At 58.8% G+C, this 20,579-nt stretch overlaps 4 protein-coding genes across 8 annotated transcripts in view; 2 read left to right on the top strand and 2 right to left on the bottom strand.

Annotated features, from left to right (window-relative positions):
• Polr3k (polymerase (RNA) III (DNA directed) polypeptide K, 12.3 kDa) overlaps nucleotides 1-623 on the bottom strand; it is a 12,945-nt gene extending 12,322 nt beyond the window's left edge. Inside the window, exon 1 of the mRNA XM_013011301.1 lies at nucleotides 472-623. Coding sequence (XP_012866755.1) covers nucleotides 472-582 — 111 coding nt within the window. The 5' untranslated portion in view covers nucleotides 583-623. The remainder of the gene's footprint in view (nucleotides 1-471) is intronic.
• A 252-nt stretch (nucleotides 624-875) lies between these two features.
• Nucleotides 876-3,488, top strand: Snrnp25 (small nuclear ribonucleoprotein 25kDa (U11/U12)). Its single transcript, XM_013011685.1, has 5 exons — nucleotides 876-1,100; nucleotides 1,942-2,032; nucleotides 2,225-2,330; nucleotides 2,833-2,907; nucleotides 3,284-3,488. The coding sequence occupies exons 1-5, from the start codon at nucleotides 1,059-1,061 to the stop codon at nucleotides 3,339-3,341; spliced, it is 372 nt and encodes a 123-aa protein (XP_012867139.1). The 5' UTR covers nucleotides 876-1,058; the 3' UTR covers nucleotides 3,342-3,488.
• Nucleotides 3,489-4,299: 811 nt separating this feature from the next.
• On the bottom strand, nucleotides 4,300-17,207 carry Rhbdf1 (rhomboid 5 homolog 1 (Drosophila)). Of its 5 annotated transcripts, none has more exons than XM_013011682.1 (17): nucleotides 10,932-11,096; nucleotides 10,667-10,797; nucleotides 9,670-9,883; nucleotides 9,123-9,332; nucleotides 8,928-9,050; nucleotides 8,702-8,859; nucleotides 7,544-7,801; nucleotides 7,318-7,429; nucleotides 7,134-7,208; nucleotides 6,893-7,054; nucleotides 6,391-6,491; nucleotides 6,192-6,255; nucleotides 5,744-5,838; nucleotides 5,477-5,552; nucleotides 5,300-5,400; nucleotides 5,049-5,202; nucleotides 4,300-4,937 (listed from the first exon to the last, which is right to left on the bottom strand). In XM_013011682.1, the coding sequence occupies exons 1-17, from the start codon at nucleotides 11,046-11,048 to the stop codon at nucleotides 4,518-4,520; spliced, it is 2,571 nt and encodes an 856-aa protein (XP_012867136.1). In that variant the 5' UTR covers nucleotides 11,049-11,096; the 3' UTR covers nucleotides 4,300-4,517. The 5 variants fall into 5 exon arrangements, with proteins under 5 accessions (XP_012867136.1, XP_012867135.1, XP_012867134.1 ...); XM_013011681.1 differs by adding an exon at nucleotides 17,135-17,207 and having other exon boundaries at nucleotides 4,377-4,937; nucleotides 8,928-9,332; nucleotides 10,932-11,067; XM_013011680.1 differs by having other exon boundaries at nucleotides 4,377-4,937; nucleotides 8,928-9,332.
• Nucleotides 17,208-17,916: 709 nt separating this feature from the next.
• The window catches only part of Mpg (N-methylpurine DNA glycosylase), a 16,778-nt gene continuing 14,115 nt past the window's right edge, over nucleotides 17,917-20,579 (top strand). The window contains exon 1 of the mRNA XM_013011300.1: nucleotides 17,917-18,294. Coding sequence (XP_012866754.1) covers nucleotides 17,917-18,294 — 378 coding nt within the window. The remainder of the gene's footprint in view (nucleotides 18,295-20,579) is intronic.

Genomic DNA, 20,579 nt, shown 5'->3' with positions numbered 1-20,579 from the left:
AACGCCCCAATCAGGACCGCCTTCACAGCAAACGCCCCAATCAGGACCGCCTTCACAGCAAACGCCCCAATCAGGACGGCCCTTCACAGCAAACGCCCCAATCAGGACGGCCCTTCACAGCAAACGCCCCAATCAGGACGGCCCTTCACAGCAAACGCCCCAATCAGGACCGCCAGCACAGCAAACGCCCCAATCAGGACCGCCTTCACAGCAACGCCCCCATCAGGACGGCCCCTCACAGCAAACGCCCCAATGGGGTGGACTCCGGCAGAAGCCAGTTCCTGACGGCGCGGCTCGCGGCCCGCACCCCGCGGTTCAAAGCCAGCCCGGTAACGTAACCACCAGAAGACCGGAAGTGACGCTGTGGCTGAAAATGGCGGAGCGCTCGCCCGGAGCGAAGGCGCTCAGGGCCAGCTCCAGGCCCGAGTTCAAGCCCCGCGACCGACCGAAAAACAAAACACAAAGACCCACCTTGCGGGTGATGTTGTGCACGTAGGGACAAGTGTTGCAGGCGAAGCGGTGGCAACGCTGTCCCTCCTCCACTATCAGCCCGTTCCCGCAGCCGGGGCAGAAGAGCAACATCACCTCAGCCCTGCCGCGCGGACGGCACCGGCGCGCCAGCCCCGCCGCTCGCCGGACGCACGCGCCCGGCGGGCCCAGCACGACGCGCTTCCCATTGGTCGGCCTCTCCCATGGTTCGGCCCCCCTATTTCTGATTGGTCACCACAACAGCGTCTTCCCCTCAGCCTTCCAATTATTATCAACCAATCATGACGCAACCCTGCGGCAGGCGCCTCATTGGTCAGTCGGCGGGCTCCAGGCTGGCCTGCCTCGCCGGGACGTGCGCAGTACGTACGCGGTGCCTGCGCGTGCGCGCGGCGCGTTCCCTGTGGGAAGGCTCTCGCTGGGGCCGGGACCCCAGGCGCACAGCCCTGGCGGAGGCGCAGGCGCAGGCGCAGGCGGAGGCGGAGGCCGGGCTGGAGGCGCCCGAGGAGGAGGACGAGGAGGAGGCGCTGCCGCACTCGGAGGCCGTGGACGTGTTCCAGGAGGGCCTCGCCATGGTGGTGCAGGACCCGCTGCTCTGCGACCTTCCCATCCAGGTGCGCGGCGGCCGCCGCCGGGCCGGGCCTCGCGGGCTGCCTTTGGCCTCGGGGCCCGGGCGCTTCCCTGAGCTTCCTGTGCTCAAGGCTGGCGCTCTCCCACTCGGGCCACGGCGCCACTTCCGGCTTTATCTGCTTATGTGGCGCTGAGGACTCGAACCCAGGGCCTCGGGCGCTCTACCACCGACCACCTTCCGCCCGGCCTCTGCTTTCTGAAAATGCTTTATTACCGACGTGCACGTGCCGGCGCCGTGGCTCGCGCCCGGCACCCCAGCTGCGCAGGACTGGGATCTGAGGATCGGGGTTCAAAGCCAGCCCTGAACCACCAGAAAACAGAAGCGAGGCTGTGCCTCCAAGTCAGAGAGCTAGCCTTGAGCCAGAAAAGTTCAGGGACAGTCTCCAGGCCCCGAGTTCAAGCCCACAACTGACCAGAAGTACAAAAGGACTATCATGAGCAGTTTTTGGTGTCTAGTCAGCCTCGCTGCCAGGCCCAAAGTCCCAATTCAGCCCCATTCTTGTTGGTGGTGGTCGGTTGAACTCGGGGCCTGGAGCTGGCCCTGAGCTCTTCAGCTCAAGGCTAGTGCTCTCCCACTGGAGCCACAGCGCCACTTCCCAGCCCCATTCTTTTCTGGGTCCATCCCTGCTATTTCCTCCTCACAGCCTCTGTCCACTTTGGACATTATATATAAATGTGGGTAGGATGAAAGACTACAGTGCTGGAAAACTGGGAAAGCCCCTTCACACCCTTCATAATGCAGGGTGCTTCTTTTGAAGCATTGTCAGCTTACGTCTCTTTCGGGCGAGAAAAACACTTCCCACCTCTGCTTCTGGTCTTTTCTAGGTTACTTTGGAAGAGATCAATTCCCAGATAGCACTGGAATATGGCCAAGCAATGACTGTCCGAGTTTGCAAGATGGATGGAGAAGTAATGCGTGAGTACTATCCTCCTCCCTTGAGGCCTGAGATGTTAACAGAGCTAATCTTGAGAAACTTGGAGGGCATGCCACAAAGCTGCCCTGCCCAACAGAGCAGAGCCAGCAAGTTCTAGGTTCTGTTCCTGCCCCCTGGTGCGCTGGCTGTGGATTCCTACAGGGTTTTTCTCCCCCATGTGTCCACGGTTGCAGCGGTGGTGGTAGTGCAGAACGCCACGGTCTTGGACCTGAAGAAGGCCATCCAGAGATATGTGCGGCTCAAGCAGGAGCGTGAGGGGGGCATTCAGCACATCAGCTGGTAGGTGGAACAGCAGCTTCTTCACTGTAACCATTCCCAGGGCTGGTGTGGGAAAACAGAAGCAGCTTTCAGCTTCCAGTGTTCATACCCAGGTTCTGCTACAATAGTGACTGCAGTACGGAATCCTGGGGAGTGAGGGTCATCTTCCCTGGGTGTCACCTCAGGGCCTTATGTGACCAGAAGTGGCTTCTCTCGTTATGGATGTTACGCCTGTCACCGCCACTTCTTCCCCTCACCTGGGTGCTGTCAGCCCTGAGTCTCCAATTGGATCAAGTGTCCTGTAGCTGAGTCTTAGTTTATTAGTAAGGTGCATTTGGCCCAGCTACCCCAAACACCAGCTTCTAGCTGCCTCATGCCTGGTGTATACAGTGTGCAGGGGAAAAGCCCAGGAGGGGGATACGGCTGTCCTAGGTGCAGAGGGCTGTGTACCTCAAGCCCCTGTGGTCCCAGATGTTCAGCTCACCTTGTTCAAGGATAGCATGTGGTTCAACGCTTGTTGCAGGTCATATGTGTGGAGAACATACCATCTGACCTCTGCAGGAGAGAAGCTCACAGAGGACAGGAAGAAACTCCGAGAGTAAGTTTAGCCCATGTCCCCAATCATAGGGAGGCATCTGATCTATTACCCTCCAGTGCCCCCGACTTCTGCCAGAGAACAGTAACAGGAGGGTCCCAAGCTGGACTGACCCTCCCATAAGGAACTTCTTGAAGGCCCTCACCACTGGTAGTCAGACAAGCAGCTCCACGGGCCCTGCTCATACTCAGCAGCAGAAGCCCAGGGCTACAGTGCCTCAAAGAAGGAAAGTAGAGCAGTTGTGGAGCGAAAGGCTGCTCTGGTAGTGCAGTGTGGTACACACTATACCACACAGCGTGCCACACCACTTCCTAGATGCCACACTCATCTTCACTTGTTTTCTTTGTCTCTCACAGACACCACTTTCCTTCTCTTTCAGTTATGGCATCCGGAATCGGGATGAAGTTTCCTTCATCAAAAAGCTTAGGCAAAAGTGACCCTCATAGGACATCTGTGCTAACCGGTGGCCAGGCCTCTCCCAGCGGGAGGAGCTCCTGTCACTGTCCTCACCAAAAGATTTTTTTTTTTTTTTGATCGGTTGTAGGGCCTGAACTCTGGGCCTGGGCGCTGTCCCTCAGCTCTTCAGCTCAAGGCTAGCGCCCTACCACTTAAGCCACAGTGCTACTTCTGGCCTTTTCTGCTTATGTGGCGCTGAGGAATGAAACGTAGGGCCTCATGCATGCAAGGCAAACACTCTACCACCCAGCCACCTTACCAAAAGGATATTTGGCTGGCTGCATCCCTGGGGAGACACTCAGGACTAGCACAGTGTCAGCCTCTGTCCCTTCCCTTCCTAGGGACTTGGCCTAAGCCTGCCCTCTCCCTGGGCCCTCAAAAATCAGATCTCACATGGCTAGAGCCCTGGCCTTATGTACAGAATAACCCTATTTGCTTCACATCTGGAAGAATCAAGGCCACAGTAGCCTGTGTGGGAGGGCTGGATTTGCTCTAGGCAAGAGGTCAGCACAGACAGCTGTTGAAGAGTGCTGAAGTCCAAGATACCACATCTGAGCTGGTGGCCACAGCCCTGGCATCTGTTAGCCTGGCTTCCTCAGCAAAGAATAAAAGCCAAGCTGGTGTGCTTGTGGAGACACCAGGAGCTACCTCTCATCCTTGTGGCAGGCGTGGGCTAGGAGGCAGCAGGGGGTGGCGGTGGGGTGTGGAGAAATGTGGCGGCACACGCCCCTAGGTCTGTGTCCCAGCCCTGGCCACCGGTCCCTCCGAGGCCTTGGAGCAAGGTGTGCCACCTAGCTGAGGGAATTCCCCGGGAGATGAAAGAAGCGTGGCTGCATTTAATGCCTACCTCCCTGAGGTACATGTTGGAGGCTGGGACCCTGACGGGCTTCCTACCACAGTCCCCAGCCAGAGACCAGGAAGGAGACAACAACCCTGGTTGTTAGTGGCAGCTAAAACGCTCCCGGTCCATTTATTGGCCACATGAGGTGGTCGTCGAAGGACTAGTTAGAAGTTTGTCATGGGAACTATTGTAATAAATGCCCAGCAATATAAGTGGTTGGACAGACGTGAACAAGGCGGGAGAGGTCTGTGTTGAGGAAGTGCACAGAGCAGGCTGCTCTGTGAGGTGAGCGGTGTGGCCTGGGGCCCGTGGCCGCTCAGTGGAGCTGAGCGTCCAGCTCATACTTCTCACAGAACTTGTCCGTGAAGGGGATGCAGGTGAGGAACTCACACCACTCACAGCGGACGGGGTAGAAGTAGAAGAGGACCACCAGGCCAGCCAGCAGGCCCAGGAACACTGCTTGAAAGATGATGATTTGGCAGCGCTTTCGGTACAGGTCGAACTTGCCGAAACTGATGTACGGCAGGAAGGCAAAGGAAAGGAAGAGGCCGCTGACGAAGCCTGAGATGTGGGCAAAGTTGTCGATCCAAGGCAGCAGCCCAAAAGCGAAGAGGAAGAGCACCACAGCCAGCAGCTTAAAGAAGGCACGCCACGGTCGCGCCAAGATCTGCCAACTCTGGAAGAGCTCCACGAAGAGGCAGGCCAGGATTCCAAACTGGGAGCCGGCCGGGCCCACCTGGGAGCAATGGGATTGACTGTGACTAAGGAGGGTTGTTGATCTGCCTACCCTGCCTCAAGACCTAGAGCCACATGGAGAAGCTCCCTGATCCTGGGGCGGCAGCCTCACCTCTGCCCGGTACGGCAGGAAGATGGCACTAGCCAGGTTTCCGGTGACACCGCTCAGCAAGTAGATGATGGCTATGCGGTGCCAGCCTGCCAGCTTCTCCAGGTCGCGCAGGACCGTCATCTGGAAGCAGACAGACACCAAGCAATGCAGGACCCTGTGGAGGAGACAAGTAAAAGGTGACCTCACCACCTCCAGGAGGAGGGTCGTGCCTGGGGCACTCCGACCACCCGCCAGGACCACATGTGACTTGCCCGGCGTGCAGGAAGAGAGAGAGCCACAGGCGGTAGAACTGATCAGGCACCTCTGGGTTGAGGAAGGGAAGGAGGCCGCACACATCATCCATGCAGTGGACCTGCAGAGTGGTTCATCAGCACCTGCAGGAGGTGGGAGACGTGCACACCCACACGCACACATCCCTCAAGGCCTACCTGAGAGCAGAGTGTGGCCTCCTCATGGAAGTACCCCCTCATGAAGTCACAGTACTCACGGGAGGTGATCTCACACCTGGAGAGTCAGGCTAGGGTTTGGATGTGCTACCGAGTCCAGGGACAGGTACTGTCCACACCGCCCAGGCCCAGGCTTCTGCTGAACACCCACACGCCTGTCCTGGCCCTCTGGGTTTTCCGGACCTTGGGAAGGGGGGATGGCCGCTCTGGCAGTGCTCAGCCCCGGGCCATCCGCATGGGCACACCTACCTGCCCTTGGTGCCAATGCAGCAGGGCCGGCCGGTTATGGCGCAGTCCATGTGTGGGTGGTTGGTGTGGTTCCCAGCACTGTTTTTGGTGCAAATCTGGATCACAAACGGGAGCAACTGGGGTCAGGGCCTCTCTCTGCCATACATTCCATTCAGTGCCAAGGCAAACAAGAAAACCCACAGGGTAGGAAATAGGCTTCCTTGAGTTCAGGCATACTGTTGCACCCTAAGACTAAGCTGGCCCATGTGCCACACTAGAGTATTTAGCCTCTTGCCCCTGCCATGTCTCGGCAGATGTGGATGAGTAGGCTGGGCCGAGGGCAGGGACACAGCTCTGAACACAGGAGGGGGTCCCTTCAGTGGGAGTCTGGGATCATCCATGGTGGGCGTGGTCACCCCCACCCCAACGTGACAAGTGTGACTCCCTGGCAGCCACTGCCCCAGCTCACCGGCCACTTGGTGATGTCTTCTGGCCACTCGTGTGGGTCCTCGGAGGAGGGCTCGTCACACACCCTGCACGCACCCAGATACTGTCAACCTCCTCCATCCCCAGCATTGGTGCCCTCCTGCCCAAGCCAACAACAGGGAACACCCTACCCCTCACAAGCAGATAGGAAGGCGGGTGACAGGCCAGTCAGCAGGACTGACCTGGGGTCCTGGTGGCAGACAGAGCCAAACAGCCTCTTGTGGCCAGCAAGGTCTGGAGCACTGGGATGGATGGGCCACTTCACCCACACTGCCAGAGTGGACTGGGGACACAGGACCAGCCTCTGGTCAGAGCAGACCCTTGCCCACTCTGAGCCATGTGGTGACGAGTCAGGAAATCAAAAGCAAAGCCACCGAGCCCCACTTCACCCTGTGAGCTCCTACCACAGCCACACAGAGCACATAGGGAGGGATTCTGAGAGCAAGCAACAGCAGAACTCCTAGGTAAGAACAGTCTCCTGAATTGAGCCACTGGTATTAACGATGGCACCTCCAGGTAGTGCATGACCAGATCAAGAAGTCAGGTGGTAATCTGTCCAGGACTGGGGAAGCACCAAGGTCAGGGTTGAGAAGGCAAAGTGACAGAGCCTAGAGCTTGGTGAAGCCAGGAACCAGCAGCCACAGAAAAGGAGACTTCCGAGAGGCTGAGGCAGGGGGGGCTCACCGAGCACTCCTCCTCGGAGGTCTGCACGCAGCCAGACCTGTCGTTGCGCACACAGCAGGCTGAGTGCTTCTCCCGCTCCCGGGCCGCGTGGATGAAGCTGTGGACCTGCGGGTCCTGGCGCATGCAGGGTGAGAACTTGGCACCCAGGTGGATGAGGGCCTCCTGTGGTGAAGACGGCAGCTGTGGCCCCAGGCTCCTGCCTGCTAGCGCGCTTCCACGCTCCTCCCAGCCCTGCCCTCACCGAGCTGGGGCCGATCCAGAAGTTCTCCTGCTGCACGTACTTGACGTTCTCATAGACACCACGGTTCCGGAGCACCTGGGGGCCAGGGACAGAGTTCCCACCAGACTTGAGGCCCTCTCCTCCCAGAGGGCGCCCAGAGCTAGGGCTCCAATCATCCCAGCCTGGGAAAAGGGCTGAGGCTCACCGAGTCCACTGTCTCGTGCTGCGAGAAGCCCACCGGCGCAATGCCGTAGATGCACACAGCTAGGATGGTGACCAGTGAGTGGACGAAGGTAAGCCAATAGGTGAAGAAGGGCCTGTGGGGCGCAGGGTCAGTAGGGCACACCCCTAGCCAGAGCCCCAGCCCTGCCCATGAGCCTCCCCTGTACGCCCGGGCTGTGCCCAAGAGGCGGCGCGTTTTCACGGCCTACCTGTGGTCATCCATGTCCTCGATCTGGCGCTTGACATAGCTGTCGATGCGCTTGCGGTAGGTGCGGTTGGTGAGCCGCCCCACCATGCCCAGCCCGTAGGGCCGCTTCTCCCTGGCGAAGAGCTTGTGCACGGGCACGGCGATGCGCTGGCCCCTCCTGGGCCCTGCGGGGCTCACCACCTCCTGCCGAAGCCTCACCCTGGGCTGTGTGGCCAGGGCGCCACCCTCTTTCTGCTTCCGCCAGCCTCGCTCCAGGGGCCTGGAGAAAACCAGCAGCCTCGTTCACCTCCTGCTCAGACCCCACCCGCTTGGCACAGTCCCCCTGCATGGAATCAGGGTCCTGCTCCCTGCTAGGAAAGCACAGGGCAGATTGCTCAGCCTCAGCCTCTTCCTGCTGGTAAAAAGGCAGCCATCCCCCACATCAGGATGGCAGGAAGGAGCTAGGACCCACTAGAGTTTCTGCAGCTCTGCATTAATGAAGATGCCCAGTACTTGGGCTACAGGTGGGCAGTCCAGGCTGGAATCATGCATAACCCTGGGTCCTCCACACTCAGTGCCCAGACCAGTTTCCCAGGCAATTGGACCATGAATGTGGAGTGTCTCTCCCAACAGTCACGGGGATCCTAATGGGACAAAAATTTGCCTTCTAAGCTAGGCACCAGTGGCTCACACCTGTCGTCCTAGCTACTCAGGAGGCTGAGATCTGAGGATCTTGGTCTGAAGCCAGCCCAGTCAGGAAAACCTGTGACTCTTCTCTCCAATGAACCACCAGAAAACCAGAAGTGGTACCATGGCTCAAAGTGGTAGAGTGCTCACCTTGAGCAAAAGAGCTCAGAACAGCACCCAGACCACAAGTTCAAGCCCCAAGACACTTTTTTGTTGTTGGTTGTGGGGCTTGAACTCTGGGCCTGGGCGCTGTCCCTGCACTCTTCAGCTTGAGATGAGTGCTCTACCGCTTGAGCCACAGCACCATTTCCGGCTTTCTAGTGGTTTATTGGAGATAAGAGTCTCATGGACTTTTCTGCCTGGGCTGGCTTTGAACCGTGATCCTCAGATCTCGGCCTCCTCAGTAGCTAGGATGACAGGTGTGAACCACCGGCGCCCAGCTTTTTTTGTCTTTAAGGTTCTCCTGGAGCCATCATCGGCCTGCTGCACTTACAGCATCAAATGGCTCCGCTCAAGCTCAGTGCGACCCAGGGCCCCACCGGTGAGTTCTGCCTGCTCCGAGACTTTCTCCCAGTCCTGGAGCGCCGCCTCTGAAGGGGACTCAAACACCTCATCGGGGTAGGTGGACAGCTCCTCATGAAGGACACCTTCCTGAGCAAACACAGGCAGTTAGGGCGGACCGGGACGCAGCAGCCGAGGGGGCCACCAGCAAGTCTTACCCGGGCAAAGAAGGATGTGTCCAGCTCCTCGGGGAAGTCTGCCGTGTCCTCCTCCAGGAAGCTGGCCGGAGTGAAGCTGCGACGCTGGGCCCGGCGCAGGGTGCCCTCCCTGACCGCGCGACCCTGGGGGCGAGGAGGCCACCGTAGGACCCGGCAGCTGCCCCCGCCCCGGCTCCATCCTCGGCCCCCACCAACCTTCACCAGTGCCGCCGCTGCCCGGAAGCTCATCTTGGCCACGGACTCGCGCTTGCGCCGCCGAGGAAACCGGTTGAAACCTGAGCGGGAACTGGAGAAGGAGCAGAGGGAGGCAGCTCCAGGGGTGATGGGGGTGTGGGGGACACTCGGGCCATCGGCAGCGTCGTCCGCCAGGCGGAAGGCCCGGCCCCGGGCCAGAGGGTCGATGATCTGGTGCAGGCCAGGGGAGAGGACAAGTCAGTGCGGGCGCCTCGGGGAGGCTCGCCCCCTCTCACCCTCACAGCCCTGACAGCTGCATGGGACCACGCTCACCCAGAGCGCTGCCAAGGGGCCTTCTCCCCTCCCCCGCCCCTCCCCTGCTCTGCTGGTCTAGGTGAGATGTTCTCCTACCCAGCTTACCCTGGTACAGACCAGCAACCTTCTCCCTCTCGGTTCCTCTCCTGGAGTGTAGCTTCCTTCCTTCCCAACAATTCCCACACCACACAGGGCCCCTCTCCCACCCAAGGGGCTGGGGTGAAAAGCCATGGGGCACCAGGAGCAAGCGCACCTTCTGCATGCCCAGCTGGCATGGGCCCACATACAGTGGGGGTGGGGTCTCCGTGCTGGCCAGCGACACATTGTCCTGGCTGGGCAAGTCCAGCTCCCGGAGGACCTGGGGCTTCAGCCTGCCGTACCGCTGGCTGCAGTGGCGGATGCTCTTGCGCTGCCACTTCTGGGTGCTGTCGCTGTCCTTGCTCACTCCAAACCAGTCAGCCGTGCCCCTGACAAGGCAGGGACTTAGCAAGGGGCCCTTGCACCCCCTCCTCCTCGGCATGGGCCTCAGAGCCCAGCCTACCGGGCAGCATGCCCCACGCCAGGCCCATTCAAGCTAGGACCAGAGTCCACAGAGAGGGCACAGTTACGAAGACAAGTGGAGTCCAGCCCTAACCACCCCTGGCTCACTCTGATTCCTACCAGATCACCCTACCGCCTTGCCCAGTGGCATTCCACAGCGGCCCTCACCCCTCCCTGAGTCCAGAGAGAGAACTCAGCTGGACAGCAGCCACACACAGCCAAGGACAGCACAGAGCACAGAGCACGGGAGCTGCTGACTCAGGCAGGCTGCCCAGTCTTTGGACATGCAAACAAAAAGACTGCCATCATCTACCGTTAGGAGCCCCAGGAAATGGCAGCCATTCATGCTGCACAGCATGCACGTGCCAGTGAACACAAACACACTCATGATCTGCCTGAGGTACCTGAACAGGGACCAAGAGAGAGACTGGCGCTGTGGGGGGACCCTGTGGGCAGCCCGGGGGCCCAGGAGGGGCAGAGTGTGGACACGCCCAAAGCGCACCTGTCGGCTGTGGGGGGCCAGAGCATTAGTGTTGGGGAGACAGGCAGAGGCGGCAGAGAGCAGTCCCAAGCACAGGAAGAAGGGGGAGCAACGTGGGGACCAAGATGGAGGAGAAAAGTGAGACAAGGGCCCCCAAGCTATTCCCAGCCCCAGTGCCCAAAGGTACCCGCCCCGCCCCTCTGCCCCAGAGTGACCAGGGCTGTGGTACCTGCGGATGGTCTGTGTGATGGACGTCTGCCGCTGCAGCGCAGGCCGCCGAGGCTCGGGGTAGAGGGGGGGGACGTGGGCCGTCTCGGCCGGCATACTCACACTCCGCAGGTAAACCTGGCGCCGGAGGGGCTAGGCAAGGAGGCCGCAGTGAGGAGCCGGGGCGGGGCTTGCCCGCGGCCCTGCCGGCCAGGGCCGGGGCAGTGAGGAGCCGGGGCGGGGCTAACCCGCGGCCCTGCCGGCCAGGGCCGGGGCAGGCAGCCTACCTGCAGGAGGCCGGGCTCCTCTGCCGCCAGGGGCACCACAGCCGGGATGTCCAGCCTGAGCCAGGGGGGCTTCTTGCGCTGCAGGCTGCTTGTGCCATCCCTCCGGGCCTCGCTCATGGTTCCAGGAGGAGAAGGCCTGGCGAGGAGAGGGGAGTGCTGTGCCAGGCAGGCACAGTAACAACAACCTGGAGAGTCTGGAGCTGTGACAGGCCCAGGCAGTGGAGAGGCGCAGTGGTGAACCCGACGGAGCACCCGCCTGCTCTGTGCGGCCTCAGCCTCCTCGGATCCCTTCTCAGACAAGCAGCCTTGCTGTTCCAAGGAGACAGGCACTAAGGAAAAACTGCTAATGCTGAGCATGCTTGATTCATTTTTCCCACACTACCACCCAGCCCCACTACATGCCACCTTCAACAGACCTCCAGTTGCTGTCAGGAACAGGAGGCTGACACCTACGATTCTAGGTACCTGAGAAGCTGAGATAGAGTGACCCATAGTTCAAAGCCAGCTGGGCAAGAAAGTTCACAAGACCCCTTCTCAACCAAATGTTGGGTGAGTCTTCCTAGCCATGTATGAAGTATTAAATAGGCAGGTGGCGGTCCAGGAACCCACCCAGGGAAGAATCAGCATCCTGCCTCAAAATACCCAGTGTCAAAAAAGACTAGAAGGGTACGCATCCACAGTAGAGCACCCACCTATCAGCCCAAGGCCAAGTTCAAGCCCAGGGGCACAACCCAAAAAAAATTTCACTTTATCACTTAAACACATCAACTTGTATTTGTGTATGTGTGTGTGACACAGACAGACAGACAGACGGCGTATGTGTGGCGTTTTCTGCATATGTGGTACTGAGGGATTGAACCTAGGGCTTCACACACTCTCCCACTAAGCCTCTTCCCAGTGCTGTGGAATTTTATCCAGTGAACACCCCAAAAGCCAGAAGTGGAGCTGTGGCTCAAGTGTTAGAGCACTAGCCTTAAGCAAAAAAGCTCAGGGACTGTGCCCAGGCCCTGAGTTTAAGCCCCAGGACTGTCTAGAAGGGGAAAAAAAAAACAGAATTCCACAGCTTTTCCTGCCTAGGCTGGCTTGAACCATGATCCTTAGATCTCAGCCTCCTAAGTATCTAGGATTATATGAGCCACTGGCACCTGGCAGCACATTCAGTTTTACCTTGCTTTTTAGGTACAATTTGCTTTTTTTTTTTTTTGGAATGGGAGGTAGTTATTTGGAGTTAAGAGTCTCGTGGGCTTTCCTGCCTGGGCTGGCTTCAAACTGTGATCCTCAGATCAGTTTCCTGAGTAACCAGGATTATAGTTGTGAGCCACCAGTGCCCAGCTATTTACTTTTTAGGAGACATATATTCACAAAATTAAGGGTGGAGAAATACTGCAGAGCACACAGTCATTTAAACTGACAGTAACAAGAGACAGAGCTTCTTTGCATCAGCTGAGCTATGTAATATACACATTGATAAATTGATTTTGAAATTTTTTGTTTGTTTGTTGTCAGTCTTGGGGCTTGAACTTAAAGCCTGGGCTCTATACCTGAGCTTTATTGGTAAAGGTTAGGGCTCTACCACTTCGAGCCACAATACTACTTCCAGTTTTCTGGTGGTTAACTGGAGACAGGAATCTCACAGCTTCAGTCCTCAGGTCTCAGCCTCCTGAGCAGCTAGGATTACAGGCGTGAGCCACCAGCACCCGGCAACCCAAGGAAGCTTTGAACACATACCACCGATATACCTGGGTGAGAACCAAGCTCCTGCCCTCCTGGTCCTTAAGAGGGGAAATTTACAGTTTATGTAACATTAACCCTCTCAGTAAACGTACTCACAGGCTCTATGTGGTAGGGAAAATAACCCAGCAGGTTAGAGTTGCTTGGTGGGGTCTAGTGAGGCCCCTGTGACATACCAGCTGGGCAGAGGCCTCAGGGAGGAGGACTGAGGCCCTGGGCTGTGGGGCCAGGGACAAGGACCAGGCCTGGGGGGGGCTTGAGGCTCCAGCCTATCCACATCCATCTCGCCTCTCACCACCAGGTGGCAGCATGCACCAGAGGTGGCAGCGAGGCTGCTCAGGCAGATGGGAGCGCGCGGGCACCCTGAACACCAGAGGCCAGGTCCAGGGAAAGACCCAGCGCCTTGGCTTCCTGGGGCCCCTTACAAGGGTGCTCATGGCACATCTGCATGCGCCCCTTCCAGGGGCCCGAGATAGATGCAAGGGTGGCAGACCCTCTGCGCACAGACATGGGTGGAGGTGGGGTTTTCTGAAGTAAGACTTGGAAGGTAGAAAGCACAAAATTCCTGTCTCCTCAACATGTGACACCCAACAGCTGTGCTACAGGGTGTGTACCAGGCATCGATGCACCAGACATGGCTTCCACTTGGGAGTTTCTCTCTTGTCAGTCATGGGACTTGAACTCAGGGCCTGGGCTCTGTTCAGGGCTAGACCTGAGCAACAGCTCCACTTCTGTTTTTTTCTGTGTATGTGGTGCTGAGGAACTTAACCCAGGGCTTCGTGCCTGTTAGGCAAGCGCTCTACCTCTGAGCCACCTTCCCAGCTTCTCCACCCCTTCTTCCCCCCCAGTCCCCCCAGCTCTTTTTGCTCAGGGCCAGCGCTCTACCACTTTGAGCCACAGCGCCACTTCTGGTTTTCCAGTGGTTAACTGGAGATAAGAGTCTCAAGGACTTTCCTGCCCAGGCTGGCTTTGAACTGTGATCCTCAGATCTCAGCCTCCTGAGTAGCTAGGATTACAGGACTGAGTCAACAGTGCCTGGCAGGAGTTTTTCTTCATTGCTTTAGAGGAAACAGAAGTGTACACACACACACACACACACTTACATTATACAAATGCAGAAAGTGAGGCCTGGGCTGGGAAGGTGGCTCAGTGGTAGAGTGCTTGCCTAGCATGCATGAAGCCCTGGGTTCAATTCCTCAGCACCACATACACAGAAAAAGCTGGAAGTGGTGCTGTGGCTCAAGTGGTAGAGTGCTCGCCTTGAGCTAAAGAAGCTCAGGGACAACACCCAGGCCCTGAGTTCAAGACCCAGGACTGGCAAAGAAAGAAAAAAGAGAGAGCCGGGCACTGGTGGCTCACATCTGTAATCCTAGCTACTCAGGAGGCTGAGATCTGAGGATCGTGGCTCAAAGCCAGCCTGGGCAGGAGAGACCGTGAGACTCCTATCTCCAATAAACCACTAGAAAACCGGAAGTGGCGCTGTAACTCAAGTGGTAGAGCACTTGAGGGACAGCGCCCAGGCCGAGTTCAAGCCCCACAGCTGACCAAAAAAAAAAAGAAAAGAGAGAGAGAGAGAGAGAGAGAGAGAGAGAGGCCTGAAGAACAGAGTAATATAACTACACAAGCCCAAGAGGTACTCCAGGCTCCTATTGGGCCTACATTGACCAGAGAAGGCCCACAGCACTGCGCTAGACTTGACTGACCAGGAACAGCTGTGGATGCTGCTCACCGCTCCTTCTGGCCTAGAGTGACCAGGACATGGGAGACAATCCTTCAGACATTTATGCCTGACTCTAACCCTGACCTAGCTCCAATCCCTTCTCTGAGCTATGCCCCGCTTACAGCAGCTGGGAAGTAGAGCTGAAGGGAACTCCTAGGTGTGGTGGCCAAGGGTCCCTCCCTGCATTCACACGGCCTCTCTCGGGGCCATGGGTCAGGCAATTTGTCTTCACAGAGCTCCTGGCTACCGTGTTGGGAGGATGAACTGTCAGGAAGGCATCCTGACTGCAAAGTGAGTGAGGCAAGGTCTCAATAGAAACTGAACCATTCCAGGCTGGAACACTGTGCACCATACACCCAGCCCAGAGCTGGGAGCAGAGCCCTTCCTAGGAGAGTCCATCCAGCCCACCCCACCTGCCAGGGACCCTGTGATGGCCGTACAGTCACCTGCCAGTTAGTGAGCGGAGTCAAGAGCCGCCCCTAGGTCTGAATCTGACACAGTCCTAGGTATAAGGGTCAGGGAGAACCTGCTGAACCTCCCAGGAAGCCAGGCCAGACCTGCTGGAAGGACCAGGTGGTCAGCTGACCAAGGACAGCCATGCCCACAGAGACAAGTAGGCCAGGCCAGACAGGACAGAGACCCCAGCACTCCAAGAGGGACAGAAGCTACTCTGCCTTCCATCCACCAAAAGGAGAGACTGGCTGGTCCTACTACCCATCAGCCAGATGGCCTGGCTAGACTCCATCTTCTCACCTGGAAAATGACCCGTGCTGTTAATAAGCCTGTTATGTGGCCCAGACAGGAACAGGGTCAGGCAGAGCCTGCTGGGAATGCACAGGTGAGCGGTGGTGACCAGCAGAGGTGCAAGCAGCTCTGCAAACGGATCCACACACCCCAATCCTCAGCCTGTCTGCACAGACGGTGCCTTCCTCCCCCCAGCCCTGCCCTGGCCATCTCCCCGTTTCCTGTGTGATGGAGGGCCTGCTCTTCAGTCACGCTGCTCCACCCAGCAGGCACCCTTGCCAACAGAGGGGCAGAGGACAGTCCCCAGACGCAGTGGCAATGGTGGTTACTGAAGCAGATGACCCTCAGCTGGACCTTCAAGGGGTCCCTGTCCGGCACAAAGGAGAGCACGAACAGCTCCCAAAGCGGGGAGAAGGGCAGAGCGCTGTGCAGTGAGGCTAGCCCTACCCTCAGCCCTGCCAGCTCTGCTCAGGTCGCCCAGCCCCTCCTCCTGGGGTAGAGGAAGGAGGGTACAAGAGAACCCACATTGCTCTATGTCTAAAAGCAAGGCAAGGACACCCACCCGCCCCGCAGGGCGGTGACCCCGGCCTGTTCCGTCACTGCACACTCTGCTCCTTATGTGAGCCTCAAGTTGGCTGGATTCACAAAGCATGGGGGAGGGGCAGGCCCAGGCCAGGGGCACCACCATATGCCCACAGTAGCTCAGTGTCCAGGGGCACAGTGGGCTCTTGTTCACCAACAGCCCCGGGGACTCTTCCACTCTGGGGCTCCACAGTACAGAGGAGGGCCCGTGGAGGGCCTGTCCGCCTGGGGTCACGCAGCGTGAGTCACCCCAGCCGCTCGGAGACGCCCACACGGACATGTAGCACGATGAGGTCTGTGGGGCAGGCCTGAGTCAGGGGCCACCGGGAACAGCGGAGCCTTCCACGCGCTCCACGCAGCTCAGAGGATGGAGGGGCAAGGACAGTCAGGGTGCCCAGGCTCTGCTTGTTGGAATCTACTCTGGAGACTGGCGGGAAGTGCCAATGCATTTCCTGGGGATACAGGAGTCCTGCCGACTCTAGTTCTGTGGTACAATGTCTGAGGGCTTGCTGGCCATCACTGGTGCATCAAGGAAGGGAGGAAGCGGGGAAAGCCAGGCCAAAATGCTATACCCGTAATCGATCTGTCTCCACCTCTAACTCTGGACAGGCCGTGGTTTTTTGTGTGAAGGATCACAGGTGATGACAGTGCCTGGCACATAGTAGGTGTTCATGAAGTGACGGCTGGCTCAACACAGGCATGTAGGAGCTCTGAGGGCTGCAGGAGGAAGTCAGGGTGGGAGCCTCACCGTGGAACGCTCCGGAGGTGTGGGGTTCAGTAACAGGCAGCCACCCAGGCACCAGTGGCTCACATGTACGTGAGGATCTCCACTCAAAGCCAGCCCATGAGACTCTTATCTCCAATGAACCACCAAGAGGCCAGACATGGAGATGTGGCTCCAGTGGTAGCATGCTAGCCTTGAGCTAAAACAGCTTGGGAACAGTGTGCAGGCCCTGAGTTCAAGCCCCAGGACTATCACCAAAAAAATAAGAAAAAAAGAGTAAAGGGCCGCTAAGAAGCACTGGGAGCCTGGAAGCCGGCGGGAAGGACATCCCTAGGGTCACGCACACTCTGCTCTGCTCTGCTCTACCCCACTCGCCCTGGCTCAGACCCTGTTTTCTCTTCCAGCCTGGTGCTCAGCCTCAGTCCTCCCTAGGGAGATCACAGCTCTGGAGCCTGGACTCCAGTTCTTCACCACATACTACTGTAGTAAAGCAAACGTTTCCTAGCTTGTCTCCTTGCACCATCTCTAAGCATCACCATGTGGAGACTCCCTTTGCAATCCACAAAGCACTCTAGTCCTCACAGTCTTTTTCTGTGGAAGAACCAAGCTTCCACATGCAACAGGGCAGGCTGATACCAAGCCAGCGGCCTCCACAGCACCTTCTCCCTCAGATCTCCCCCCTTCCCCCCACGGCCCTGTCACCTGACATGCTGGAGAGCATGGAGAGCAGCAGCCACAGAGGGCTTTTGGCTGCGGTCTGGGAGATGTGGCGGAGGCCGTGGTACTCTGGGCCCTGACATAGAAGGTAGTCTACAGGACGGACAGAGGGGCTACCCATGGAGGGCATTATCCCGTGCTCCAGCCATGGAGGGCATTATCCTGTGGTCCAGCCATGGAGAGCATTGTCCCGTGGTCCAGCCATGGAGGGCATTATCCCGTGGTCCAGTCAGCCATGGAGGGCATTATCCCGTGGTCCAGCCATGGAAAGCATTATCCTGTGGTCCAGCAATGGAGGGCATTATCCCGTGGTCCAGTCAGCCATGGAGGGCATTATCCCATGGTCCAGCAATGGAGGGCATTATCCCGTGGTCCAGCCAGCCATGGAGGACATTATCCTGTGGTCCAGCCAGCCATGGAGGACATTATCCTGTGGTCCAGCCAGCCATGGAGGACATTATCCTGTGGTCCAGCCAGCTAGGAGGCATTATCCCGTGATCCAGCCATAGAGGGCATTATCCCGTGGTCCAGCCATGGAGGGCATTATCCCGTGGTCCACCAGCCATGGAGGACATTATCCTGTGGTCCAGCCAGCTAGGAGGCATTATCCCGTGGTCCAGCCATAGAGGGCATTATCCCGTGGTCCAGCCAGCCATGGAGGACATTATCCTGTGGTCCAGCCAGCTAGGAGGCATTATCCCGTGGTCCAGCCATAGAGGGCATTATCCCGTGGTCCAGCGAGCTATGGAGGGCATTATCCCATAGCCATGGAGGGCATTATCCCGTGGTCCACCAGCCATGGAGGGCATTATCCTGTGGTCCAGCCATGGAGGGCATTATCCCGTGGTCCAGCCAAGCCATGGAGGGCATTATCCCGTGGTCCACCAGCCATGGAGGGCATTATCCTGTGGTCCAGCCATGGAGGGCATTATCCCGTGGTCCAGCCAACCATGGAGGGCATTATCCCGTGGTCCAGCCAGCTATGGAGGGCATTATCCTGTGGTCCAGCCATGGAGGGCATTATCCCATGGTCCAGCAATGGAGGACATTATCCCGTGGTCCAGCCAGCACCCATAGTCCAGGGGTGGCTGATGGCCAGAGTCAAAGCTCCCAACGAAGTCTGGACTGACAAGAGACACACCTGGGTGAGTCAAGGCTCAGAGAGGTGAGGGTCCATCCAGACACCAGAGCCAGAAGAGGTAAGAATGGGACTCAGCTGTATCATTTCCTGGGTGTGAACCACCTGCTAAGCTGGATACTTGTGCAGCCCAGCCAGGCACTGGGAGTTAAGTGGCAGCATGCTCCCCTGGAGGGCAGGGACATCCACACGTGATAACAGCAGATGAGCAACCCAGTCTCAGGTCAGCTCACAGACGTGCCCTAACAACCCCACAAACTGCTTCCTGCTACCCAGCAACACTTCCTGGAAGCAGAATCAGACTGACAGCTCCTGAAGGGGAAACGGAGTCAGCAAAAATGGCTTCATCCTCAGGAACCTGGCACACCTCCCTCAAACCTGATTCTAGGCCTGGTGGTACAAGCCTGCAATCCCAGCACTCAGGAGGCTAAGGAAGGAGGATCCTGAGCCCCAGGCCAAGCAAAACACTGTCTAAAACAAACAAGAGTCCTGACCAACCCCACTGGTCTGCCTTACCCATAGGAGAAGAGAGGTCCTTCATGTCTATCTTATCCTAACTATTCAGGAGGCTGAGATCTGAGGATTGAGGTTCAAAGCCAGCCTGGGCAGGAAAGGCCATGAGACTCTTATCAAAATCACCAGAAAACCGGAAGTGGTGCTGTGGCTCAAGTGGTAGAGCACTCACCTTGACCTGAAGAGCTGAGGGACAGCACCCAAGCACAGAGTTCAAGCCCCATGACTGACAGAGAGAGGGAGAGAGAAGGAGGGAGGGAGGAAGGGAGGGAGTGAGGGAGGGAGACTGAAACTCAGGCCAGCCACTGCCTGAGGTCAGTGAACCTCAAGGGACCCAACACCACAGCCAGGTGGGCAGGGCTGTAGGTCCAGCAGGAGCTGAGGTGGGAAGGGCTGGTCTGCCACTGGCTGTAGAGCACCTGGGCCTCAGCTCTAGGCTGTCAAGGACCCCCAGCATCCTGGACAACCTTCTTAGAAGTATCTCAGCTCAGACAGGCAGGAGGCACTTATAAAGACAACACAGAAGACACGCAGAAGCAAGGGCTCTGTGCTGGGGAAGGAAGTAACCCCGCAGAGACGTCGAGGTGGGACAGTCCTTCCATCCGGGTCCCGAGAAACAGCTGCAGCCAGAAAGGTCCTAGGGGAGGACCATCAAAAGCAAGGTCCTAGGGGAGGACCATCAAAAGCAAGGGGGCTGGGGTTCCTCTGAGTCAGATCCTCCAGAAAGCCACGGCATCAGGAAGGGACAGGCAGGGCCTCTGTGCACAGGAGCTGACAGCCCACGGATCGAAGCAGTGCACAGGCCTGGGAAGGAGCCCAAGGAAGCTGCCTTCCATCCCGACCTGCACACCCACGGGTCCCCACTCCACGCTGAGAGGAGGCCCAGCTTGCCAAGACCCCAGTGCCCAGGGCTCGGCACCAGGGGCCCCTCCAGATGCTGGAGGAGCTGGCTCATGGGTGGGGAGGACCCGGCAGGGAGTGGGGAGGACCCGGCAGGGAGTGGGGAGGACCCGGCCCGGAGTGGGGAGGACCCGGCCCGGAGTGGGGAGGACGAGTGGGGAGGACCCGGCCGGGAGTGGGGAGGACCCGGCCCGGAGTGGGGAGGACACGGCCCGGAGTGGGGAGGACCCGGCCCGGAGTGAGTGGGGAGGACCCGGCCCGGAGTGGGGAGGACCCGGCAGGGAGTGGGGAGGACCCGGCCCGGAGTGGGGAGGACCCGGCCGGGAGTGGGGAGGACGGAGTGGGGAGGACCCGGCCGGGAGTGGGGAGGACGGAGTGGGGAGGACCCGGCCCGGAGTGGGGAGGACCCGGCCCGGAGTGGGGAGGACCCGGCAGGGAGTGGGGAGGACCCGGCCCGGAGTGGGGAGGACCCGGCCCGGAGTGGGGAGGACCCGGCCCGGAGTGGGGAGGACCCGGCAGGGAGTGGGAGGACCCGGGGAGTGGGGAGGACCCGGCCGGGAGTGGGGAGGACGGAGTGGGGAGGACCCGGCCGGGAGTGGGGAGGACGGAGTGGGGAGGACCCGGCCCGGAGTGGGGAGGACCCGGCCCGGAGTGGGGAGGACCCAGCTCAAGGCCGGGCTTCCCCGGGCTGAACCTGAAAATCCAGTTTCATCCTGAATCTTCTCCCACCCCAACTGTCCCACTGTCCCGGCGGCGCGGGCCTTGCCCCCGGACCGAGAGACACACAGACAGACAGACACACCCCGCCGCTGCCTGGAAGAAGTGCGACCAGCACGGGGCTGGCGCCTCCGGACGCAGGCCTCACCCCCAGCGACAGAC

This window comes from Dipodomys ordii, unplaced genomic scaffold, assembly GCF_000151885.1.
Source record: "Dipodomys ordii isolate 6190 unplaced genomic scaffold, Dord_2.0 Scaffold14, whole genome shotgun sequence".
In the NCBI taxonomy this organism is placed as follows: domain Eukaryota; kingdom Metazoa; phylum Chordata; class Mammalia; order Rodentia; family Heteromyidae; genus Dipodomys; species Dipodomys ordii.
The sequence above is the reverse complement of the archived record's forward strand: the minus strand, read 5'-3'. Positions and strand labels throughout refer to the sequence as shown.